The 25,498-nt window shown below is 42.1% G+C and overlaps 1 protein-coding gene across 1 annotated transcript in view; it reads right to left on the bottom strand.

Annotated features, from left to right (window-relative positions):
* The window catches only part of LOC108798481 (G-protein coupled receptor 54-like), a 49,295-nt gene that overhangs the window by 3,720 nt on the left and 20,077 nt on the right, over positions 1–25,498 (bottom strand). The window contains exons 2-3 of the mRNA XM_018570246.1: positions 8,779–8,903; positions 2,956–3,091 (exon numbers count right to left, since the gene is read on the bottom strand). Coding sequence (XP_018425748.1) covers positions 2,956–3,091; positions 8,779–8,903 — 261 coding nt within the window. The remainder of the gene's footprint in view (positions 1–2,955; positions 3,092–8,778; positions 8,904–25,498) is intronic.

Raw genomic sequence — 25,498 nt, 5'->3', positions numbered from 1 at the left:
AATATTTTACATTATTTAATTTTCCTTTTAAATTATACTTATTCCATAAGCGCGGATTATATATATTTCATCACTGCATGCAATTTAGCTGGCAGTCACTAGTGTAGTGGATCAGTGAAGTTACTGATAAACACTATAAGTTAGCTAGGACCTGAGAGAGCATCCAGTAACTTCCATTACATAAGCAGGGCTACTTTATTCATTATGCAGTTGCCCCAGCTCTTCTAGTGCAAGGGGTCCACCACAGGCTACAGTCCTGTATCAGGACTTGGACAGGAATCAAATGGATGGAATAAGGTTTTAGGAAGTGGTTTTAACAATGCTTTCACCGGATTTGGTATGTGGCTGGACAGTGTTCTTTTGAGCAAATAGTGCAGTAGAGTAGTAAAAGTTGCCATAAAACATCAATCTATTTTTTTAGGCAGATGTTAAAAACACCACAGTTGCTTTTACCTTCGACCACCAAATTCTGTAACCAAGAACAGCAATGCTTTTCATGTCTAAATAAAGTTTCATAGGAGCTATTATCTATGGGATATTCTGCTTACTTTACTTTACACACAGAGAATTTGCACTTAGTCAGCTAGTGATAAAGGAGGGGTATGTTCATGAAAGGAGAGGAATAGTCACTTAATCAATAATGTCGTGTCTTGCATGTAGACATGTCACTCAAATCAGTGTACAGCCTGTACATGATGATCTGTAGCAATAAAAAGGCATTCAGAAAATCCCCTTGGGAGAAAGGGTCAGTAACTTTCTGGAGTGTTCCAAAGTCTTTTTCTATGTGTGTCATTTTGTCTAGGTATGTCTGTTTGTTGTCTCATTAGCACTTATGTGTCTAAATAAAAATACTGACATTTTTTTTTTATTTTAGTTATGGTTTCTATGTATTTTGCATGCTGGGATGCTGAAAAATGCAAAATGCATTTTCTGAAAATCGGAGGGAAAAGCAGAAGGCTACATTTTGATCAATTATAATACATAAATACCTATAGATGTACACTCTACCATTTGCTACAGTGGTATAGACCTTTACTTGCTAGTTTGCGTGATTTGATTTTAAAACAAAGGCAAACTGGAAAAGTAGGCCCTTACAGCTGGGACTTCTGCAAGGGGCAGTGGGGAAAAAAGCAAAGCAGAGTAATCTATAGCAAACAATCAATAATATTTTTGGACTACTTTTTACCACAGTAAAGTTAATTGATCATAATTACACTTTGCAGTGCTATGCTAATGAAGCCAACAATAGGCATTTGATTTAGGGCTTTGGGTGGTTCACCCTGGGCTTGTTACCATGCATGAAAGAAAATACATATTCGGTGTAACCTCCATTTAACCATTCATGTCAATTGAATGAAACCATTAACGTGAGGCAAAACAACAAGACAAAATGCAACACATATATCATATTAAGATATACTAGATTCAGATAGTCAGTACATAATGTACATATATATCATTGTAACAAAGAGATAAGAAGTTATCCATTTACTATATACATCAAATCTTGTGGGTAATTTAACATTTTCTTTTATACCACTGTTCTTATTACTGCAGGATTCAATATCAGACCTCACCATTTTATAATGGTATATTTACCTATATTGCCTCTCTGGCTCTTTCTCCCTTGTCGTGGAGCCCTCATTTGTTATTCTCTTCCGTGACATTTTACTTTCCCTCATACTTTATGCCTGCTTTACTTCATTAATCTTGTCACTAACAAGTCATGTACGGTGTTGTTTTTGCTGTATCTCTGTTTATGTTTAATAAACTTTGATTCAGCCATAATTTTTTTCATATTAGTAAAACTAAATCTATATAACTTTTTAATGCAGAGGAAAAAACTTGAAACCATATCGTGACATTTTTTTAAATTTCCCTTGCTGTGAGCACATTTGTTATTAAATTGTTGTCTTGTTGCTTTGTTGTTACTGTGTTCTATGAAAAAAAATGTTAAATGGACTTAGCCATGTTGGATGGCATAACTGGCAATGCAATTTGTTTCCACTGAAATGGTGGTTAATGACAGTTATAATTATAGATCAAGTTGTACAATTCCACCCCTGTCACGCACACTCAACTTACCACAGATGTATCAAGATAATTGGAGAAAAATTATATATCTTAGAAAGCCCACCATATGAAGCAGAGAATAAGATATAATTATACAAGGTCGCCTCTCCTGCTTCAATTAGCAACATAATACAGAGAGAGAAAGCAGCCAAATTAGAAACCTCAGGGGGCTGATGAAGTAAAGCACATCAACAAGAACAAGGATAAACTAGTATGGTGCACTTGCATCGCTGGATGTTCAATGTGGTGCAGTCCTGATATACTATGGAATATGTGGTTACAAGTTTTTTGCTTAAAATTTTAAATTAAAAATAAAATGGCCAGCATGCTAAGGAATCAAATAGGCATGCATGTAAAAAAAATAACCATATGCTATGCTGTAATAGGAAAAAGGCAGCATCTTTACAGTTATTTACAATGCAATCTCTATTCAAAGTAGCAGCATATGAAATATTGTACACAAAGATAAGGGAATGCATTGTATAATACCCCATCCCCTGTGCATGTGTTTTAATTTTATCCAGTAGCCTGAACAGAGTTGTCAACACTGAGCTCCATTGTTCCTTCCTGACTGGTTTTATTAATGTAGCTAAGTTAATATGGGCGCTGGATGCAAAAGTCCATCCAGTGCCTATAGCATCATTCAAATAATAAGTGGTGTTCTTATTTTAAAGATGTGAGTAAAGGTCCACTTTAATATTCAAAACTGCTCACAAATGTTTCTATCATTTTTTTTACATTGTTATTCAAGACCAATAAATATGCTCACATTTAATATGCAGCACTATATTGACATTCAAAATGTACAATTTATAAAAAACATAACATTTAAAAAAATGCATCAAATACATGTTCGCACATTACTCATGGTATACTTTTTACCTATCCAAATGCCCAGGCTAATAGCCATGGCTAAGCGAGGCGTGCGATGTCGTAGTGACTGCAGTGGATATACTGTCACATAGCAACGGTCCACGCTCATTGCTGTAAGAGTTATACAGGTTGCTTGTGCCGTCACCTTGAAGATAAAATAAATATTATGTTGCATAAATACACCTTGCTACTTGCCCGGCTTCAGCAACACTTGGTTGCTATGGATAAATGCACTTAAAATTAGCACTCTTTGTTGGTTAAGGGTGAACGTTGCAAACATACAAACTTAGCTATGGTGAAAAAACACCTTTCAAGTTCAACTGTGTGTATTAATTTAATAAAAGCATCACTGCTTACTAAAAATATTCCACTTTTAGGAGACTACACATGCTTAAAATAAAATTTTACTTTTACTGCACTAATCTTTTTCAGGCACCTCTACCCCATCAGTTCTGTAACCTTCTATGCTCTCCTAAAATGCAGAAGTGTTCTCACATATGTGAGAACACTACAAATGAAATGAAAAACAGGTATTCAATGAGTTTTAATCTGCATCACTAGCAAATGGATACATAGGTGAAAGGTAGTGTTATAATCATCAAACACTAATAGCCATTTTCCATCCATAATATAAGTAAAGCAAATAAGAATGCCTGAAAAAGAAATATTAATAAAACATAGCCCATAAAACAGCAATCAAAGAAAAAGATACAAATCATAATCTACAAATCTAACCTTCAGTTGGATAATATCCAGTCTATTTCCACTTCATCTTGTTTCAGTTTAAATTCCAGATTACCACTTAATTTCAGTTTAGGCATACTATGTTAAACTGGGAAACCATATGACCATGATCAATAGTGTTTAGCAACTGGTCAGAATGGCTTTTTGATGGTAATACTTAAGATCATACAGAAAATAAAATGTTTTGCTCAATGACCATTATTTTCTGCAATTACATGGTGCAGCTATGAGACGCAATGTTGCCCCTCATATGCAATGAGAGGGATATAATCCAACTCCAGGTAAACAGGTTCAAGTATTCATAGGGATTTCTGGCTATTGCCTCATTTTGCCTCACAGGCTGCTTCCATGACCAACTTGACAAAAGGGAAGGCGTCTGTCATATTGAAGTGCCCCTGCCGAAGCAGAAGCAACCTTTGAGTCTTTAATAAAGTCTTTGTGTGGTCAGCCAATGCTGTGCTCTCCTGACTTCTCTAGGGACTTTGTAGTACAGACTGATGTTTCGGATGTTTCATTGGGAGCTGTGTTGTCTCAGGTTTGGAATGGGGAAGAACACACCATTGTTAACCTCAGTAGAAAATTAAAGTCTCACAAGTTAAATTATGCCACCATTGAAAATGAGTGTTTAGACGTGACATTGGCTCTAGATTTTCTTAGGTATTATCTGTTAGACACTTTGATCCAAGCTGTTAAGATGGTGTTAAGATGGGAAATGCAGATGCCTTGTCCTGGGTTCACACGTGTCTGGTGATCTATGTTCCAACCCCAAGGTTGAAATAGGAACTGGAGTATATGACAGCAGGCCCATAGAAACTTCTGGTTGTACCCAGGATGGTAAGTATGTATGTCCCAGATTTCAGCAGGCAGTAAGTGAGGGAGCTGAGGTTGTTTGAGCTGGCTGAGCTAGGCAACAAGCCCAGCTGAAGCAGGAAGTTTTGGGCTATAAATAAACTCCCAGTCTGTTCAGGGATTTTTCTTCACCCTTTGAAGGGAATTTTTCAAAACTGGAGCAGACAAAATCTGGAGCAGTACCATGTACGATTACATGTGGACTGTCGCTTACAGATGCGGCCGCCCTGTTGTTTACTTGAATGGGTACAGTGGCCACATCTGAACTGGACACTGGCATTCCTGCCAAATCCCATTCCTGCCATGTGAATGGGGCCTTAGCCAGGGATTCTGTATGTTTGTAAGTCATCAGGTGGCAAGACTTTATTTTCTTGTTTTTCTCCATCACATAGTCTTTGTAAATAATTTGCATGTGTGTTTTACCGAGAACTGTTGACTGCTGTGCCTATTTTAAGTACTGTGAACTCTAACTCCTCTCTCCCCCTCCTCTATAAACCAGATTTTTTTACTTTCTTTCTTTCTCTCTCTTTAACAATCCAGTCTCACACACACTCACACTCTCCTTAGTCCAAACGCTACCATTTCCAATTTTCCACTATAAGACCAATGCTCTTTAAGACAACTCACCTTTTACCATGGCCACCAATCAATGTGGTACATTTTGTGTGGGACACTGTCTTTAGCCAATAGTAAATTGCCTGTCCCTACTATGAAAGAGCCAGTTGGTTGTCTTTGTCCCAACTTTGGGTGAACTTTAGTGACCAGTTTACTCAACAGGAAATGCCACTGCTACAACAATCCACAAACCGCATTTCCTAATCATTTGCAAGTCAAGCACCTGGTTCTCTGCATTATTAAGTGCCCACATACAATAAAGCTGAGCAACACAAGTACCTTAATTATTGCAGTTCAGCTTGGTATTTCCAGTTAGAAATCTGGATCAAACTTATACAAAAACTTTAGATTTAGAGTAATGGAGCATGTCATTTAGACAACCAGCATTTTCAGAAGGAGAGCTCAACAGAGGAAACCTCCATGATTTGCTTATGATGTAGCTTACACAGGGATACTGTATGTATGCCAGGGACGTATCAACCGCAAGACAAACAAGGCATTTGCCTTGGGTGGCACTTTCCAGGGGGGTGGGAATGCTCCCCCCAAATCGGTGTGGCGAGCCTGGCCGTACAGAATCAGGCAGGCATGGCTGCCTAATCAGACAAATTAGAGCCGCCACCTGCTCTCCACACACCATTTCAGGCCGGCACCTGCCTGATCAGCATAGCCCCTGCCCGCAGAGCAATGGAGAGATCCACATGCCGCCCTGGTGAGATCGGCACGCAGCCTGGCGAGATCTGTATTTAGCTCTGGTGACATGTATTTAGCTCTGGTAACATGTATTTAGATCTGGTAACATGTATTCAGTTCTGGGGACATGTATATTCAGCTCTGGTGATGTGTATTCAGCTTTGGTGACATATATTTAGCTCTGGTGACATGTATTTAGCTCTGGTGACATGTATTGAGCTCTGGTGACATCTATTCAGCTCTGGTGACATGTGTATTCAGCTCTGGTGACATGTGTATTCAGCTCTGGTGACATGTGTATTCAGCTCTGGTGACATCTGTATTTAGCCCTGGTGAGAAACTGCCCTAAAATCATTAGTCCAGGGCTGAACTACTGCTGGTGCAGCTGGTGTGGCTGCAACAGGGCCTGGGCCTAGGGGGGGCCAGTAGACCCAGGCACGAGTACAAGATAGTGTAGCAAGAGATGATGGGGGCACCAGGCGCCCGGCAATGAGGGGAGAGCAGGGATGGAGCCGGGAGGTGAAAATACATCTGCTGCAGAGCAGCCTGCAGGCACACTATGGGGCAGCACTGGGGCCTCAGCCGGGAGGACCCAGCGAGCAGCCACCTGATTACAGAGCCCACCATCTCTCCCTGCTGTATGTGTTTCCACCGTGGGGACAGTCAAGCGATGTAACTGCTTTCATCTATATGCCTTAAGCTCAACTGTGTTCTGTGACATTGTTTGTAGCCCTCTATAACTGATTGTTCGGCATTTCTGTATAAAATATTGCTGGAAGTTGTAGTCCTCTATAGCTGGTGGCATTCTGCATTGCAGCTGTGCAGAATGGCATTGGCCATAGAGGACTACAAGTCCCAGCAATACTTTATATAGCAATGCAGAATTGCAAACGCTGTATATAATATTGCTGGGAGTTGTAGTCCTCCCTAGTCAAAGCCATTCTACATTGCCGTATAAAGTATTGCTGGGAGTTGTTGTCCTCTATAGCTAAAATCATTCTGAATTGCCGTATAAAATATTGCTGGAAGTTGTAGTCCTCTGTAGCCAAAGCCATTGTGCATTGCCGTATAAAGCATGCTGGGAGTTGTAGTCCTCTTTAGCTAAAGCCATTCTTTATTGATGTATACAATATTGTTTGAAGTTGTAGTCCTCCATAGCCGAAGCCATTCTGCATTGTCGTTTAAAATATTGCTGGGAGTTGTAGTCCTCTATAGCCGATGTCATTCTGCATTGCTGTTTACCTAGGATTTGTAGTTCTATATAGCCAAAGCCATTCTTCATTGCCGTATGAAGTATTGCTGGGAGTTGTATCCTCTATAACAGCGGTCCACAACCTTTTTGGAACCAGGGATTGGTTTAGCTGAAAATGTTTTTTCCCCGGAGTGGTGGTAGTGTGGGGGGGTTGTTAAGGTTGTGGGTTGTGAGGAGAGAGAGGGTGGGTGGTTTCAGAATGTTTCAAGCGCATTTATTGTGCACTTTATTTCTATTATTATTACATTGTATTATTCTATAAAAACAACTATAATACAAGTCACCATATCACCATATTGCAGAATCAGTAGGAGCCCTGAGCTTGATTTTCTGCTCTCAAGTGGCCAGTGCGGGCTCTCAGGTGGTAAGTGGGGCTCTTAGGTGGCCAGTGCAGGCTTTCAGGGGGACAGTGCGGGATTTAAGGTGGTCAGTGGGGCTCTCAAGTTGCCAGTATGGGCATTGCAAGAGCCGGGCCGGGGGGGCCCAAAAGAAATCTTGCACCAGAGCCCTTTGTTCCTTAGGTCCACCACTGCATTAGACTGTATTGCTTTGACACATGTTCCTTTAAGAAAAAATATTGGTAATTGGTATCAGCAAGTACCTGAGGAAAAGTACTTGGTCTTGAAAAAGTGGTATCGGGACATCCCTACTTCCTGCATAACCTTTTATGTAACTGTTGGGGAACCAGCGAAGGGGAATACTATAGAGTGACACATTAGTGATAGCTCTGAGTTGTTGGGGCTGCTGGCTAGTGATGAGCCGAACACCCCCCTGTTCGGTTCAAATTCGAACTTTAGAACATGGAAAAAGTTTGAATTCGAACTCGAACTTTGAAAATCAATTGACCCCATTTTGAAGGCTTATTTGCAGGTTAATGGCCATAAAAAGTATATATGGATCCGGGTACTGCCCTGGGGGACAGGAATGAATGGGGGGGGCGGGGGAAACACTTTTTAAAGCAGCAGTAATTTTGCCATCACTTAAAGTGAAACAAAAAAAAAAAAAAATTCCTTTAAATTCCTTTACTCGGCCCTGATTGGGCAAAGTCTTGCACCCCTACCCATTCACTAAAGTGTTAAATAAAATTGTATAAAAGAGGCCAGACTTTTGAAAAAGTCAATCACCCCTCCCTCCGATCCTCCAGTGCTGACTGGAGGAACAAATGGGGGAGGGGACGGGCACAGCTGGCTCTGCCTCTAGATAGGCAGAGACAGCTGTCACTCACGCAGCTGGGTGGATCCAGACAGGATTGTTGGTTGAAATTGGGAGGGGAACAGTAACGCACAACTCATATGAAGCAATTATAACAACACACAAAAAACATTTAAAAAGTCAATTGTTAAAACATCACCACACTTTGAAAAGATAATTTACATCAGACCAACCACTTTCATAAGTCTATCTAAAACAAAAACATTAAAAAGGCTCATTTCTCTTTAATATGTTTCTATTTTTCTTTGTTGCTTTATTTCTCTTTGACTTCTTCAATGCTGCCTTCTGCACTAGCACCACAAGCAAAAAAATAACATACAAATATAAACAACTAAAAGTATGCAGATTATGCAGTTTATGACAGACCATACATGCTTAAAAATTATAATATGGACCTGGGTTGTAAATATCATTTAGATAGTTACCCAGGAAAAGTGAAATATATTAGATTCAGTAATCTTATCACATACCTGTTGTAGATAGTTTACTCCTCTGCACATGAAATCGCCAAACACCCAGCTGGGCAGTGGGTAAAGAGTGGCAGTAAAAGGCACACAACAAACCAGGAAGATGATGTCCGTCATGGCTAGGTTGGCTGTGAACACAAAAAAAGTATAAAATATAAAAAATCAGAACCAGTTTATTACTCTGTATTAGTAATTCTATTTGTTTTGTTTAATATACAGGTGAAACTTGAATAATTAGAATATCGTTTGAAATAAATGAACTTTTGCACGATATTCTAATTATTTGAGTTTCACCTGTATACCTACAAAACACTGCATGTTGTGCCCTGTGTGCTCTTGGTATGTTACCTTGGTCCACCCCCCTTTTTGCTTCTAGTTAGTACAGTCCCTAGCTAGACACTACCTTCTCTCGTATCCTGTTTAATGTAGTTTACCTTTCACCACAGAGCTGGGGCCTAAGAAACTCATTGTCTTCTTACACTTAAATAGACTGGAAAAACATCCATTGTTCTCCACATATCTGAAGTAAAACTATGTTCGATTTAAAGCAGAACTCTGGGCAAAATGATTCTTAACCCTTGCAGTGGGGTTAAGTGCTTGTTTTTGTCTAGGTTCAAAAATAACAAAGCTATACTCACCCGATCCTTGGAGCCAGCTTGCTCTTTGACCGGTCCCTGGAGCCTCTCTCCCCCTCCGCTGCAGTGGTCGAAGGTCCTAGAGTCATTACATTCTATACACAGAGTATAGGATGTGAGGACACCGAGGGACATGCCATTACTGCAGCGAAGGAGGTACCAGTCTAAGAGCAAGCCGGCTTAGAGGATCACGTGGGTTCCCCTTTATGAGTATAACTGATATTTTATTTATTATTTCTATTTATTTTTTCTTGTTTTATATTTATTTATGAGTACCCCTTACTCATTCACAAGGGGGGGCGCATCTGGGTACCCTGATGTGAATAAGCCCGCTTGCACCCCCACAAGCAACACCCCAGGGCTTGTGGGGAAGAGGCCCTTGTCCCTAGTGCCGAGAGCATGTGGCCTGGTATGGCGGGGGGCTCTCTCTCCCCCTCCCCTCCAGTGTATGTGTATGGCGCATAAGTAGAAGTCTTTGTAAACAGCCTAATTCGCAGTTGAAATACATATTTGTTTATTGTTTTATTGACCATAAAAAGGGGATGGGAGAGAGGGGGTACTCGCTTTCCTGCCCCCCTTTCCTGCCCTGCCAGGCCTGTGCTCAGATCAAGGATCTGGTATGGAATTTTAGGGTGGACCCCACATTTTCTTTTCCCCCTTTTTTGGGGTGGGGTTCCTCCTAGAATTCCTACCACACCTAAAGGGACTGGTATAACTTTTGGGGGGAACCCCACGCTTTTTTTTTCTTAAATGGGGTCCCTCCTAACATTCCTAGCAGACCTAAAGGGTCTAGTATTGTTTGGGAGGGGGAACTGCACGCTTTTTTTTTGTTCTTTTTAAGTGTCATTTTTTTCTTTAGAAATGTCAGTTTTGTTGCAGCAGGTTCTATACATTGTACAGATGCGGCACTTCACAGGCAGGTAAGGTGCCTCCCAGGCACGATATTTAAATTAATTTTTAATTTTTATTGTTTCACTTTAAATTACTGCTCCTTTAAAAACTTTATTTTTTCATTGATATATGTTCCCCAGGGCAGTACCCGGACCCCCATACACTTTTTATGGCCAATAACTTTCATACAGTATAAGCCCTCTTAAAGGGGACAATTGATTTTCAAAGTTCTAGCCCCATAGGCTTGCATTGAGTTTGAGTTTGAAATCAAACTTTTTCCATGTTCTAAGGTTAGAATTCAAACCGAACCGAACAGGGAGTTGTTTGACCCATCACAACTGTTTATACAGACTGGGATCTAAGGAGGTATATCACTGCATAAATTGGCATTTGATAAAGAACGCTGCACAGAAGTTCTAATGTTTCAAAAGTTTTTGAAAATGATAGTTGTCTGTTCTTGCTTTTTCTCTGGCTTCAATGTTAATCTAAGTCACTTACCTATAATAAGTATGGAGATGTGGAGTATTAAAGTGACATTAAAGTCAAAATGTGTTTTCCCTCCCCCCAATGTTAATGTCAGCACTTACCTTAAATGATGTCTCTTAATCCGATCTTCCTCTTCTTTCCATATGTTTTCATCTGTCCCTCCAGCGGTGCGGCGGGTCTCCGATCCAGCGCTGACTCCTCTCTGCTTACAGGCACTTCCGATCCCACGGTGTCTGCATGCAGGTGCACACGTCCATAGACTTACCTTGCGTCTCTGCTTATCTCCCGGCCCAAAATCCGAACTGCGCATGCGCCCGCCCCAGGATGCTTTGCGGCCGCCCATGCAGTTTTGGATTCTCGGGCAGGAGCACGCGGTGAAAACGGGGTAAGTTTTTTTTTTTCAACTTTTTGCATATAGGGTTTAGAAACCCTTTAAGTTTACATGTTGAATACTAAGAGGGTTATTCACTAAAGAGCCGAAGGATCCAGCCGTAGCTTCGGCTCATCTTTCCGGTCACTTCAGTGGAAGGGCTCCTGTATGGGCTATTCACAAAAGCCTGTACAGCAGCCGAGCCGAAGGCATATGCGTTCAGTGATAGCCGAAGCGGGGAGACAATTTTCCCCACAACTGACAACAACTGGGCAGAGCCAGCCGTGAGGAACCCCACCCCCTAAAATGGGGAGAGGAAGTAGGGTCCCCCCTAAAATTCCCAACCAGACCATTGATCTGAGCACAGGCCTGGCAGGGCAGGAAAGGAGGGGGATACAAGTGAGGAGTGACCCCGCCATACCAGGCCATATGCCCTCGGCACTGGGAGGGTGCTTTTTCAGGGGTCCCCCCTGGAAAAGCACCTTGTCCCCGTGCCGATGGGGACAAGGTCCTTTTTCCTCCAAACCATGGGGCGCTGGTTGTGGGGGTCTGCGGGCAGGGGGACTTATTTGCATCGGGGTACTCCTTTAATTGACCACTTGAAGACCAGGGTGTTTACAATATTTTTGTGGGTTTTTTGTGTCTTAAATTTTTTTTGCGACTTTCATCTTTGTTAACTTTTGTTTTTACACTTAACTTTATTGTTCTCACATAGGGGAATAAGAATCCCCCTATGTGATATCAAATTGCAGTGACAGGTCCTCTTTATGGAGACATAAGTCCCTAATGTCACCTAGGGACCCCCAAATAAGCTGATGAAGCAGAGATCTGCTTCACCAGCTTCTGTCCGGCTTTTGTAGCCGGGGAGTGACAGCTGAATGTGGAAGTGATGTAATAAACATCACTTCATGCATTCACAGAACGGGGAGGAGATCGTGTACTGATCTACCTCTGTTCTCCCTGCACAGAGCCACAATGCCAGTCCCGAGCCCGCACGGAGCACAGGGAGCCCCGGATCGCGGCAACAGCAGCGGAGGAAAGGAGGGCGCATGACGATACCTCATACAAGTGATTGGGTCTCTACAGATGCTGGACCGCTTCTATGTAAACAGCCATCACTGGCTGTTTCAAATTTTGACAGTTTCCCGCTCGTGCGCACTCCTGCAGGCGGGGGCAGCTGAGCCAAAGCATATGCACTCGGCTCAGCTGTGCAGTTCAGCTGCCTTCGGCTGCTGTATGGGCTATTTTGAATAGTCCATACAGCAGCCCTTTGGTTCGGCTGAACCAAAGGGCTCCGGCGGCTGAAGTGAGCCGAAGGATTAGCCAATGCTTCATCTTCATCCTTTGGCTCCTTTGTGAATAACCCTCTATATTTACATGTTTTATATATCGATTGTATGTTTCCATGTTCTTCTTTTAGCAGTTTCCCCCCACCCTGTTTTGTTAATGAAGCATCAACATTTCACTCAGTGTGGCTTATTTCAGATTATGAGGGTTTAGCTGCATGTTGAGCTATACACAGGTCACAGGGCAATGTGTAGCGGAGATGGAACAGCCAGCATAAGTCCCACTTTTCACTTACCTTAAGCTGTGATCACATGAACATGCAGTGCCGGGTCCTTCTTCTCCCTATTCCTTCCTGCTTCCTTCTAGGGGTCCTTCTCCTCCCTATTCCTTCCTGCTAGGGGTCCTTCTCCTCCCTATTCCTTCCTGCTTCCTGCTAGAGGTCCTTCTTTCCTGTGTCCACATCACTGCCTTCATGACGTAGACATTGGTCATGGTTGTCTTATCAAAATCCAGAAGACTACTGACATCGGCCCATGAGAGAGTCAAGGGGATTGGCTGGCGAGGGTGGCACTGAATTAGCAGTTCTCGCCTATGGAAATGGTGCCGGTAAGGGACTTGGACAGGGGGACCCAGGTGATTATTATTTTCCTCACCAAGTAAGAAAAACTAAACACTTGGCAGAATGGGTCGGAGGAGGATGGGAGAGAGAGAGAGATGGTAGCCAGTGGGGCTTTAAGAGACTGAGAAGAGGCCATCCCACATGGCCTTTAGAATGTGACTAAGGTCAGCGAGTCTAGGTTTCTGTATGTGCTTTCCCAGTCTCTGCCACATGACTGGAAACAATCACACAATTTAATCTTTAACAATGCATTCATTTTCTTGAATGGTTCATTTCACAAGAGCAAAGTGGTCACATTACACATTTCCAGACATATAATGTGTCTGTTGGGAGAATATAAATTAATGGATTATATAAATGGAAACGTGACTGCTTATTTGAAAAATATAGATTTTTCCCAGATTGAACACTTTTCTATCACTTATCACTAAAATGTATTGCTTTAATCCCATGAAGGCATTGAAAGTGTGCATACTGACACATAGAAAAGACCCACATTTAATTCAGTTATACTGTATATTTTTACAGCAGATCTAAACCTTAACTGGATGACATTTAGTCTGTAAAAGCATTGTGTATTATAAAACATTCTGGGGTTTTTCATAACATGCTATTTTCTCCTTTTGTGCACCTCACTGCTTTGAATATCTTCCAGTGTCTTTCAATCACTTTTTGCCTCCATGTACTCAATCCAGCCCTGAATGCACATCATTGTTATAGCCTGGTTTTCTTTCAGTGACCACAATGGACAATCCCTACACAATGTGTGTCAACATGGCCACTTGTAGTCCCATGTGAAAAGAACTCAACTGGAAGACAGTTATTACTGCATAACAGGAAGTGCCTGAACAGCCAGCTTCATGGTATGATCACCTGGTCATTTTTTATTGCAAATGTTAAAAAGTTAATAACTTTTGAAACTACATTGGCATGGTAAACCGTATAGGAGATTTAGTAATTGGGTTTAGATCTACGTAAAAATGTTTTTTTTTTGTTTTTTTTACCTCAATCTGTCTTTGTACTAGCCTCTTGAAATCCCCATCATTTAGACTGGAAGAGGCAGAGACAGCACTGTAGGTCAATATGACATTACTATGTTGCTATAAATCTAGCAAATGGAGCTGCTGTAAATCTAACACATGGGGGGTGATTTACTAACCTAAACACACGCACGCACGCACCAGGTGCGTGTGATTTTTACACAGCAAAGCGTATTTATCAACCAAAAAGTCTCTATAAGCATATTTCCACTAATGCCATATATGGAAAAATCATGCACATGATGCATATATAATGCTGCTTCACAGTTTAGACAAAAATGGTTAGCTCATGCATTTACATTCCTGCATTCATCAACGCAAGCAACACAATGTAGAGCTAATTTACACAACATCACCTTGCAATTCAGGGCAGGGCTTTGCACAACACACCTGCTGGGTGTGTACACACTACAAAGGTGTCTAGATTCTACCAATAGATCATGCTGGGAGGGAACACACTACAGAGGTGTATACATGTTTGTGGTGTGTTTATAAGGTTAGTAAATCAACCCCATGGAGTTTGCTGAATACAGGAGAGAAAACACTGCTTTGCATAGTGGCAGTGTAAATCCCAAGATTGCCTGTACAGAATTACTAATCTTCAAGAGGGCAAAAGATAAGCTAATATGTATTTCAATGGTATACTTAGCTATTTAACAACACTATAACACTTTAGATTTAATTGACCAACGAGCCAGCAATTGTCCAATGTTTTTTACAAATGTTTGCTATGCAATACTATTTACATTGTTACATGATTGGTCCAAAATAGAGCCATATCTGTGCACCATTTACAGCTCTTGTGCAAAGATTCCATCTTGCCCACAAAAATAGAATCGATCTGGGTAAAACTCAACCTTTCTTGATGTATTGTCAAAATAAGCTAATACAGAATATGCTTTGTTCAGGTTACAGTGCACATGGTCAGGCTGGGTGCACATGTGAGCAATTCCACAAATGAGACTACTAGCATACAGTCACCCCCAATAGAGCAAATTACAGCAAATATCAGCAACATTAGCACAGGGTCCAAAGCAGTCACATTGTAAGCAACATTTATTGCAGGAAAGCTATTATAACATTAACATATATAGCGGCTTACTAGTCCTTAGATGTGATGGCTGTATTGGTTTTCTTTTTATTAACTTATTTTACTATTGACTTTTCCCCCTTATTTTCATGTGGTAATCCTGCGAAAAAACACACTTCCTGTGCATGGGTGGCTATGATCATTCACTCCACTGTATCTATATGAGTTACAGTTGTCACCAAGACTGGCCTTCAAAAATGTCTTCCTCTCTCCTTCTCCATTAAAAGGGCGGGGGGATTAGTAGTTTTCTGAGTGAAGGTTGCATTTCAGTAACCTTTCAGTTCAAGCACCAAGGCAGTAGCATAGAGTTGTTGTTGTTAAAATCCCCTTCATCTGGGATTACGAAGACTGACAGTAGAGCAGGAAAATGTCCAGAACATTACATAACAGAATATAATCATAAAACCTGTTACAGTTCCTTGTTTGTGAGTTGTGACTGCAGCAGACATTCTGTCTTTGTAATTTCCAAATTTAATCTTCAGGACATTGCTGGCTCTATAAATCTAGAATAAACCCTGACAAAGCCCAAAAATGTGTTGGCTTTTATGAAATAACAGCTCTTAATAAAAAAACACTTATAGACTTTATGCCACTGGCCTGGTGCTTTCCTTTCTACACTTTAGGCTGATCTGAGATATAAGCCTTTGTATGGCTCCTATCGTTTGGAGAGCTGCCTAAGGGATATTCCTCCTAAATGTTGTATTTAGTGAGAATATCTACTTAAACAAAGGGGTCTATTCACAAAGCTGCAGAAGGATCCAGCCTTAGCTTCTGCTGATCCTTTGGCTCGCTTTGGTTGTGGGAGGCCTTTAGCTCAGTCGTACTGTATTCACTATAGCCCGTACAGCTCCCGAAAGCGTCCGAGTGGCTCAGCCGAGCCGAAGGCATATGCTTCCGCTTGATTGGGCCGAAGCAACAGCCGAAGCGGGGCGAACGGCCGTCCAAAGGCCTCGCAAATAACAGCTGTGATAACAGCTCCGCCCAGTTGCAATGACAGATCAGCGCCCCCAAATGACTTGGGGATGCTGATCTGTCATTAAACAATAACAACTGGGTGGAGCTGGCCGTGACGTCACGGCCGGCTCCACCCAGCTGTTATTCATTGGCCTGTACCTGCTAGAAGACTCTGCCAGCCAATAGGAAACAGTTGGGTGGAGCTAGCTGTCACTGCTAGCTCCGCCCAATTGTTGTTTTTTTGTGTGTTTTTTTTTTTGCATGTTAATTTTTATTGCAAAATAAGTACAGTACAATTATCAGGTTTCAACGGTGCATAATGTACAGACTTTTGTATGACAAAATGAGTTGTGGGAACATCCACAGTTAAATTTCAATAGTGCACAGTCATGGAAACATGAGAGATACCATCATATAATGAGGTACACAGAAAGTATAAACTTAAAAACTCAAAAATAACTAGGATGACATTTGTTAATGAAAATTTGAATAGCCTTAACAACATATGATCCATGGAATATATGAAAAAGAGTAGTTGTTGGGTAGTAGTAGAGCGATTCAGAGCTGCAATCTCAAGGTGCTGAACGAGAATAAAGAAAAATAGATAAAAATGGATAATTGGGAAAGTATAATCCTGGGCATGAATGTGTATGAATGAATAAGGGGCTTCTAAAGTACATCTAGATCGCCATGTGTGTTAGAGAGTTTGGCAGTGAGGAACCACGTGGAGTATTGGAAAAAAATCATTACGTCACGCAATTGCTCTGTAGATAATTCAGAGATCAAATAGGCAGACCAGGTAGCGAAGAATTTTTTGGTGCGTTGCAAATTGATGGTGTTTTTTTAATCTTCATTTTTTACATTTATTTATTTACATTTTTAAGCATTTTTTTCAACTTTTTTCACTATTTGCAATTCTGCTTGGTACCACGGAGGTACCGAGCAGAAGAGCTGAGCGGAATGCCACTCGGCGGCATTCGGCTATTCACTCAATGTCGTTTGGCCCCTGTGTGAAATCAGCTGTACTGAGCCGTAGTGAATAGCCGAACGTTGTTCGGCACACTTCACTACGGCTCGGTCATTCACTTGGCTGCCTCCGGCAGCTTAGTGAGAAACCCTGCAAGTGATCCAGAGCCCCAAACTCTTTCTTCCTTTTCAGAAAAAAAACCAGAGAGATATTGTACCTTCTTTCCACTCTTTTCAAAAATAAAAAAAAATGTTTTGGAATTAGGCTTCATTAAAGCACGAAGAGGGCAGTGACCTATATCAACCAATCTGCACTCATGTTTTATTTTTCTGACTACATTGCTTGGTATGGGTTACTGCACATTTCCATATTAAACCAAAGACATTAAAAATCAGGACAAAAAACCTATGTCCGATCTATCAAAATGTTTTTTTCTGCCCATTTTTGTATGCCGATCCCTAAAATATCTGAAAATATAGGAAGATCTTTAAAAATAACAAAAAATACTGGCAAGAATAATATTCCTGTATAAGGTATGAGCAAAAGAAAATACTTTTAGTTCATTCTTTGCAATGGGAAAACTTAAGACATTTTTAAAGCATAATCCATGCATTGGCCTGGGTATTGTTAAATCTGACCTGAACAAATCCTGCAAGTTTACAAACAAATTTCCTGATATTTGTTCATAGATCCCATGGCCCTTGTTCAAGCCTGGCAAAAGGAGCCTGGCAAAAGGAGCCTGGCAAAAGGCACGTATCAAGAACATGCTTTTCAAAAATGTGAATACAGAAACAGATTTGTGGCATCATATTAAATAAAATTGCAGCACTTGACCTGCATGTACATTACACATATTAGTTTGAAAGTGAGCTCAACACAAAAGCCACAAAAGCATTAGTGCCTGAATCTCAGAGCCTGTAAGAGAGGCTAGAAATTGTATTTACATGTTACAATTGGAATTACCATATTTCAAGCCTTTCTAAAAAGCTATTAATGGGAACAAGGAATATAATTTACTGCAAGCAACCCAGATCAGGCTATTGATTTTAAAGATATGCAACAACTGAGAACCAATCATGGCTTCAATGTCTGGATTTAATTGTAATGGCTATACAGTAACCATCAGCAAATCACCTTTAAAAGAAGATACAATAATGTAATATTTGATGTGGCATACATATCTTCATAATATATTATATATTATAGATTTATCGTATTTCTACATATAATTTGTTGTAATCAATGATCGATGTTTGAAATATAAGGACAAATTAATCTCAAACTACTGTTATAACTGCAATGATTTATTTGACATTGGATTACAGCATAATACAGCTGTTACAATTGACTTTTTATAGACTTATTACAGGTACACTGTGGATTTTTCTTGCTTTTAATTGAGAATAATTTTAACAGGTGTGTTAATAAATGGTTGTAAATGTTATACTTATAGTGTTTCTGAAGTATTTCCCACAAGGGGGACTGACACTAAACCCCACTATCTTTTTCTTCTGTTGTACTTATACTTTGGATTCAGATCAATTAGCTTACAGAGCTAAAAAGGCCGTGGAAGTTGCCCATAGCCCTTCACACTGTGTTGAGCCATTTAAAACAATAGGGGAGGCTATTTAAGGATGTTATTTGTATACTATAGCTCAGCCGTTAATACAATCATTTCAGACATGCCGGTTGGTAAATTGTCTGATTTAGACCTCTTCTACAATCTGCTGAGGGTCTTTGAACCAGAAGTACGATGACACTGTGTTAGACAACCATAGCTGGCAGACATTTTGAGATATCTACTTGGTAAGACACTAGATTTCTCTCTGAGGTCCAAGCCCATTCTGGCTTCTCAGGTACCTCCAGCAAATGAAGTTCCTCCCTGGCTCTCCAACTCAGGAATAGTTCTGTACCCCAACTGATTCCACATCTGACCACCTACATCAGTCCTCGTCAGACAGCACACATGTAACACACCTCCGCCAAGCAAGAGGCCCGAGGGAAAAACAGGAAAATTGTATTTCATACTTACCGTAATTTTCCTTTCCTGTCCAGCTCCATGGCAGCACACGAATGGGTTAATCCCTCCCTCCTCCCCCTAATCAGGATCATAACTCATAAAAGCTGAAAGAGTCCCCTGGCTTGCCGTTCCGGACCTCAACTACTATACAGGTGGGCCTTGTGCTGCCATGGAGCTGGACAGGAAAGGAAAATTACAGTATGTATGAAATACAATTTTCCTGTCAGCTCCATGGCAGCACACGAATGGGAATTAACTAGCCAAAAACAGGGTATGCTTGAAAATGTTTTAATCACAACTCATGGTAGAAGAAATAACCCTACGGCCGAATTCAACTTTAGTTAAGATAGCTGGATCTACACAGTAGTGTGTCATGAACAAGTGCGGAGAAGACCATGTGGCCACTTTACACACAGTCTCTAAGGAAACACGATTGGGTGCAGCCTATGATGTGGCCAGACTCCTAGTGGAATGAGCAGACACCCCACTTGGGACAGTTATGTGCTCGGCCTCATATGCTAACAATAGCACCTTCCCTATCTAGGATGCCATGAGCCTACTGGATGCTGTAGCATCCTTCCTGGCACCTGCCGGAACCATAGATATGACCCATAGACCTGAGCCCTTCCGTGGCCAAAATATACGCATTTAGCGTATTACCTACATCAAAGCGGCTCATCTGGCTCCCATCATCTGACTTGAAGGTTGGTAATACAATTTCTTGGTGTATGTGAAAGTCAGTCACAACCTTGGGAATGAACCTCAGCATGGGAACTAGAATCACTCCATCTGCCAGGAAAGTGGTGAAGTGTTCTTTAAACCCAAGAGAAGCCAACTCCAAAACCCATCTGGTGGAGGTGATAGCAACTAGAAAGGCAGCATTTAATGTGAGGACGAGTAGTACTGGGCGTCCTAGAGTGAAGAAGAATCCATGCTGCTAGGCAAAGTTTCACAGGTGCTGGGTGAAGGATCGGGCAATGGCGGTAGGAATAGTGGAGGCTGGATACCCATCAGGCGGAGGAGAGGATACCAAGGCCCCTTGGGCTGGTTTGGAATCACTGCCAGGACAGCCACCTATTTAATTCCTTCTTTTTCTCTTCTTTGATACTGAGTATTTGCTTGCCTAACACAGCGCTTGTGTCCAATATCAGTGACTCTTTGTGACCATCACTAACGGTCACTAGATTCTCATCTACATCAATCAACACAGGGCGATATCAGGGAGGACTTGTTTGCCATTTTAATTGATTTTAGATGTTCTTTGTCAGTAGGTGTATTTATATGTTTTTCTACTTTATTATTAATTCTCACTAAAATGTGTTACATTATCATTACCTGTTTGATTATTATAGACAGCTCCTATTTTGGGATTCCGTATTTTCGGGGAACTTTGCTTATTATAACATTACACATATTAGTTTGAAAGTGAGCTCAACACAAAAGCCACAAAAGCATTAGTGCCTGAATCTCAGAGCCTGTAAGAGAGGCTAGAAATTGTATTTACATGTTACAATTGGAATTACCATATTTCAAGCCTTTCTAAAAAGCTATTAATGGGAACAAGGAATATAATTTACTGCAAGCAACCCAGATCAGGCTATTGATTTTAAAGATATGCAACAACTGAGAACCAATCATGGCTTCAATGTCTGGATTTAATTGTAATGGCTATACAGTAACCATCAGCAAATCACCTTTAAAAGAAGATACAATAATGTAATATTTGATGTGGCATACATATCTTCATAATATATTATATATTATAGATTTATCGTATTTCTACATATAATTTGTTGTAATCAATGATCGATGTTTGAAATATAAGGACAAATTAATCTCAAACTACTGTTATAACTGCAATGATTTATTTGACATTGGATTACAGCATAATACAGCTGTTACAATTGACTTTTTATAGACTTATTACAGGTACACTGTGGATTTTTCTTGCTTTTAATTGAGAATAATTTTAACAGGTGTGTTAATAAATGGTTGTAAATGTTATACTTATAGTGTTTCTGAAGTATTTCCCACAAGGGGGACTGACACTAAACCCCACTATCTTTTTCTTCTGTTGTACTTATACTTTGGATTCAGATCAATTAGCTTACAGAGCTAAAAAGGCCGTGGAAGTTGCCCATAGCCCTTCACACTGTGTTGAGCCATTTAAAACAATAGGGGAGGCTATTTAAGGATGTTATTTGTATACTATAGCTCAGCCGTTAATACAATCATTTCAGACATGCCGGTTGGTAAATTGTCTGATTTAGACCTCTTCTACAATCTGCTGAGGGTCTTTGAACCAGAAGTACGATGACACTGTGTTAGACAACCATAGCTGGCAGACATTTTGAGATATCTACTTGGTAAGACACTAGATTTCTCTCTGAGGTCCAAGCCCATTCTGGCTTCTCAGGTACCTCCAGCAAATGAAGTTCCTCCCTGGCTCTCCAACTCAGGAATAGTTCTGTACCCCAACTGATTCCACATCTGACCACCTACATCAGTCCTCGTCAGACAGCACACATGTAACACACCTCCGCCAAGCAAGAGGCCCGAGGGAAAAACAGGAAAATTGTATTTCATACTTACCGTAATTTTCCTTTCCTGTCCAGCTCCATGGCAGCACACGAATGGGTTAATCCCTCCCTCCTCCCCCTAATCAGGATCATAACTCATAAAAGCTGAAAGAGTCCCCTGGCTTGCCGTTCCGGACCTCAACTACTATACAGGTGGGCCTTGTGCTGCCATGGAGCTGGACAGGAAAGGAAAATTACAGTATGTATGAAATACAATTTTCCTGTCAGCTCCATGGCAGCACACGAATGGGAATTAACTAGCCAAAAACAGGGTATGCTTGAAAATGTTTTAATCACAACTCATGGTAGAAGAAATAACCCTACAGCCGAATTCAACTTTAGTTAAGATAGCTGGATCTACACAGTAGTGTGTCATGAACAAGTGCGGAGAAGACCATGTGGCCACTTTACACACAGTCTCTAAGGAAACACGATTGGGTGCAGCCTATGATGTGGCCAGACTCCTAGTGGAATGAGCAGACACCCCACTTGGGACAGTTATGTGCTCGGCCTCATATGCTAACAATAGCACCTTCCCTATCTAGGATGCCATGAGCCTACTGGATGCTGTAGCATCCTTCCTGGCACCTGCCGGAACCATAGATATGACCCATAGACCTGAGCCCTTCCGTGGCCAAAATATACGCATTTAGCGTATTACCTACATCAAAGCGGCTCATCTGGCTCCCATCATCTGACTTGAAGGTTGGTAATACAATTTCTTGGTGTATGTGAAAGTCAGTCACAACCTTGGGAATGAACCTCAGCATGGGAACTAGAATCACTCCATCTGCCAGGAAAGTGGTGAAGTGTTCTTTAAACCCAAGAGAAGCCAACTCCAAAACCCATCTGGTGGAGGTGATAGCAACTAGAAAGGCAGCATTTAATGTGAGGACGAGTAGTACTGGGCTTCCTAGAATGAAGAAGAATCCATGCTGCTAGGCAAAGTTTCACAGGTGCTGGGTGAAGGATCGGGCAATGGCGGTAGGAATAGTGGAGGCTGGATACCCATCAGGCGGAGGAGAGGATACCAAGGCCCCTTGGGCTGGTTTGGAATCACTGCCAGGACAGCCACCTATTCTCTCCGGAGTCTCCTCAGAAATTGTAGTATGAAAAGGCACTGGCGGGAAGTCTGAATGTCCATTCTGCTGTCAGGGCGTCCGTCGCCACAGCTTGTGCACATGGAAACTTCGAGAAGAACTTCACGACTTCGGTGTAGGTTCGGGACAAAAATAGGTCTACTTCCGGAGTTAAGCCCCAGGACCCCGTGTCCTGAAATACTTGATCGAGGAGACACCACTCGTCGTTGTCCCGAGGAACTCTGGATAGATAATCTGCTTTGTGATTGAGGGGACACGTACACTGCCGATAAGTGAAGATGGATCTGAGCCCAGGTCATAATAGGAGAGACTTCTTCCAGCAGGGCACGACTGTGTGCACCCCCTTGTCTTCTGATACAAGCCACCGCTGAGGTATTGTCGATGTTCATCAGAGCTGACTTCCCCAGGATAAATCGCTGGAAGGCCAATAGCGCCCTGGCATCTGAGGAATTCACCGTCCACGTGGTAAGGAGGAGAGACTGACAGCCTAGTAGGTTGCAGTCCATGAACCACCACCCCAGGCTGCTCCGCATTAGGGAGATATCCAAATGAGTTGGTGGAGGCCTTCCGGCTTCCACTGCCGCAAGAACCCGGTCTGGAAGAAACAAACTATTGGGCCCACTGGACTGCAGGAATAGTTGACACCATGGACCCGACGATCTGAAGACAATGAGACACTAACAGTAGATTGTGAGATAGGGCACCCGAGAGGCACTGCTTTGCGCCCGGAACCTCTTCTGGGGAAGAGAGACTGCACCGTATGCAATGCATCGTATGACTTACCTCCAGTAGCCTTAGCTGTTGCGGAGTCTAGTTTGTTGCAGAGTAGCAACTGACCCTCAAATAGAATCACATCATCCCTGCTTGGATGTGGGATCCGCCACCCACGGTCTGAGCCACAGAGCCCTTCTGCCCGCCACTGCGGCCAACATAACTCTGGCTAAAATTTAACATTGCCCGAACCTCGGTGAAGAATGTAGAAGACAATCTGATATTCTTTAAGCGGTCTAAGATCCCAGATTTACTAAGATCCTCCAAAACTGCTGCTTCAGCGCTGCCCCCCCCAAGCCTCCAGGGCCTTGGAAGGTACTGCCATAGCAACTGCAGGTTTGCAGGCCCCGTCGGCCAAGAGATAGATCTTTTTAAGATCAAAATCTGCCCATCTCTCCAAGACATCCTTATGGGTAACAGCGTCACCAAGGGGCAGCGTGACATGCCTTGCCAGCCTCATTAAGGCAGGCGATTCATCCGAGTGTTTAAGATCCTCTTTCTTAAAAGGATACAGCTTAGAGAATCCATCTCTAAAGGAATACTTCCCATCCACCTGACTCCATTCATCTTGGATACATTCTTCATCTGAAGAGGGTGAATCAGAATGGTGTCCGGAGGGGGCTCTAGCTCTAGAAGGGCCCAGACTAGCCTCCTGAGCTGGATCTATAGTAGGCTGGTTTAAGGACTGACCCTATGCAGAAGAAACATTTCTTGAGGGTATCCTGAAAGACTTTCTGCAGTAAATAAATAACCTGCATATACCTGCCTCCTTGTCTTTAGTGGCCTCTGAAAACATGATTTACATGCCGTTTTCTCCGGTAAGGCCATATTGGTACATGCCCAATAAGCCCCTGAAGGGGCTGAGGATGGTGGGAGTGCCCCCGTTGCTCTGATGGAATCCGATGATTTACAGACGGAAACCGGTTGCGAAATCTTCTTTTGGAATGACGAGTGTCTTGCTCTGGAGAAGGTGATCTCCCTCAACTAGACGCAGAGGACTTACTGCACTCCCGAACATGGCGAGAGCCGGACCTAGACGAACCGAACACAGGGTAGGTATATGATACAAAAAGAAAAGGCTGACCTTTAGACAGCAAACCACGATGAGGAGCAGGCGCCTACCTTCTTTGCGACTGGCGATCTTTGACGGGTGGGGATATGTCTAGAGGCATGCTGTGCATGCATGAAAAATGCTAGCACAACCAACAGCAACTACAATAATCAGCTAACGATCAATATAAGCACTTACTTATCCCAAGAATGCGGTGGCTCGGCTGACTGTGTACCACCAGACTCAAAACAAACAGCCATCTCTGACGGGCTGGGTGACTTAAATAGCCCCCCTAATAACTCCTCCACCAGAAGGAACGCAGACTGCCCAGCCGGCGGTGGAGCGCACTGGAACGCAAAGCCTTCGTTCCACTCTCCCCTGGGTGTAACGCATAGCGTGCGTTCCACCTGCCGCGGCAAGTCTTACAATGGAGAGGTCAAAAGCTCCCTGGCGGCGGAAATGACATCAGTGGAACGCACAGCGTGCATTTCAACACCGCCACTGGGAGCCCCAGACAGCACAGCAAGGAGCCACAAACACCGGCTCCACACAGGTTATGGCACCACAGGCTCTTGTCACTAACACAATACATAGAAATACACAAGAAAGAATACCGAATAACAGGCAGAATAGGCCTGCAATGAAGCAACAACTTCATAAGTTACATTTTAAACATTACCAATGCTGGGGAACCACTGGTGACAGCAAAATACTCACAAGAAAGGCACCCAAGAGTTAGGGCACAAGATGAAGCTGACAGAGTTAGCAAACACCTTTCTGTAAGATCCAGTTAAAAGATTTAGTAGCAGAGCTACAAGTGGCAGCAGCCTGCACTCAGCAAGCACCTGTGGGGCTAAAGCACC

The sequence above is a fragment of the Nanorana parkeri genome, unplaced genomic scaffold (assembly GCF_000935625.1).
Source record: "Nanorana parkeri isolate BGI_ZX_2015 unplaced genomic scaffold, ASM93562v1 scaffold1485, whole genome shotgun sequence".
Classification (NCBI taxonomy): domain Eukaryota; kingdom Metazoa; phylum Chordata; class Amphibia; order Anura; family Dicroglossidae; genus Nanorana; species Nanorana parkeri.
This window is presented reverse-complemented; position numbering and strand designations above follow the sequence as displayed.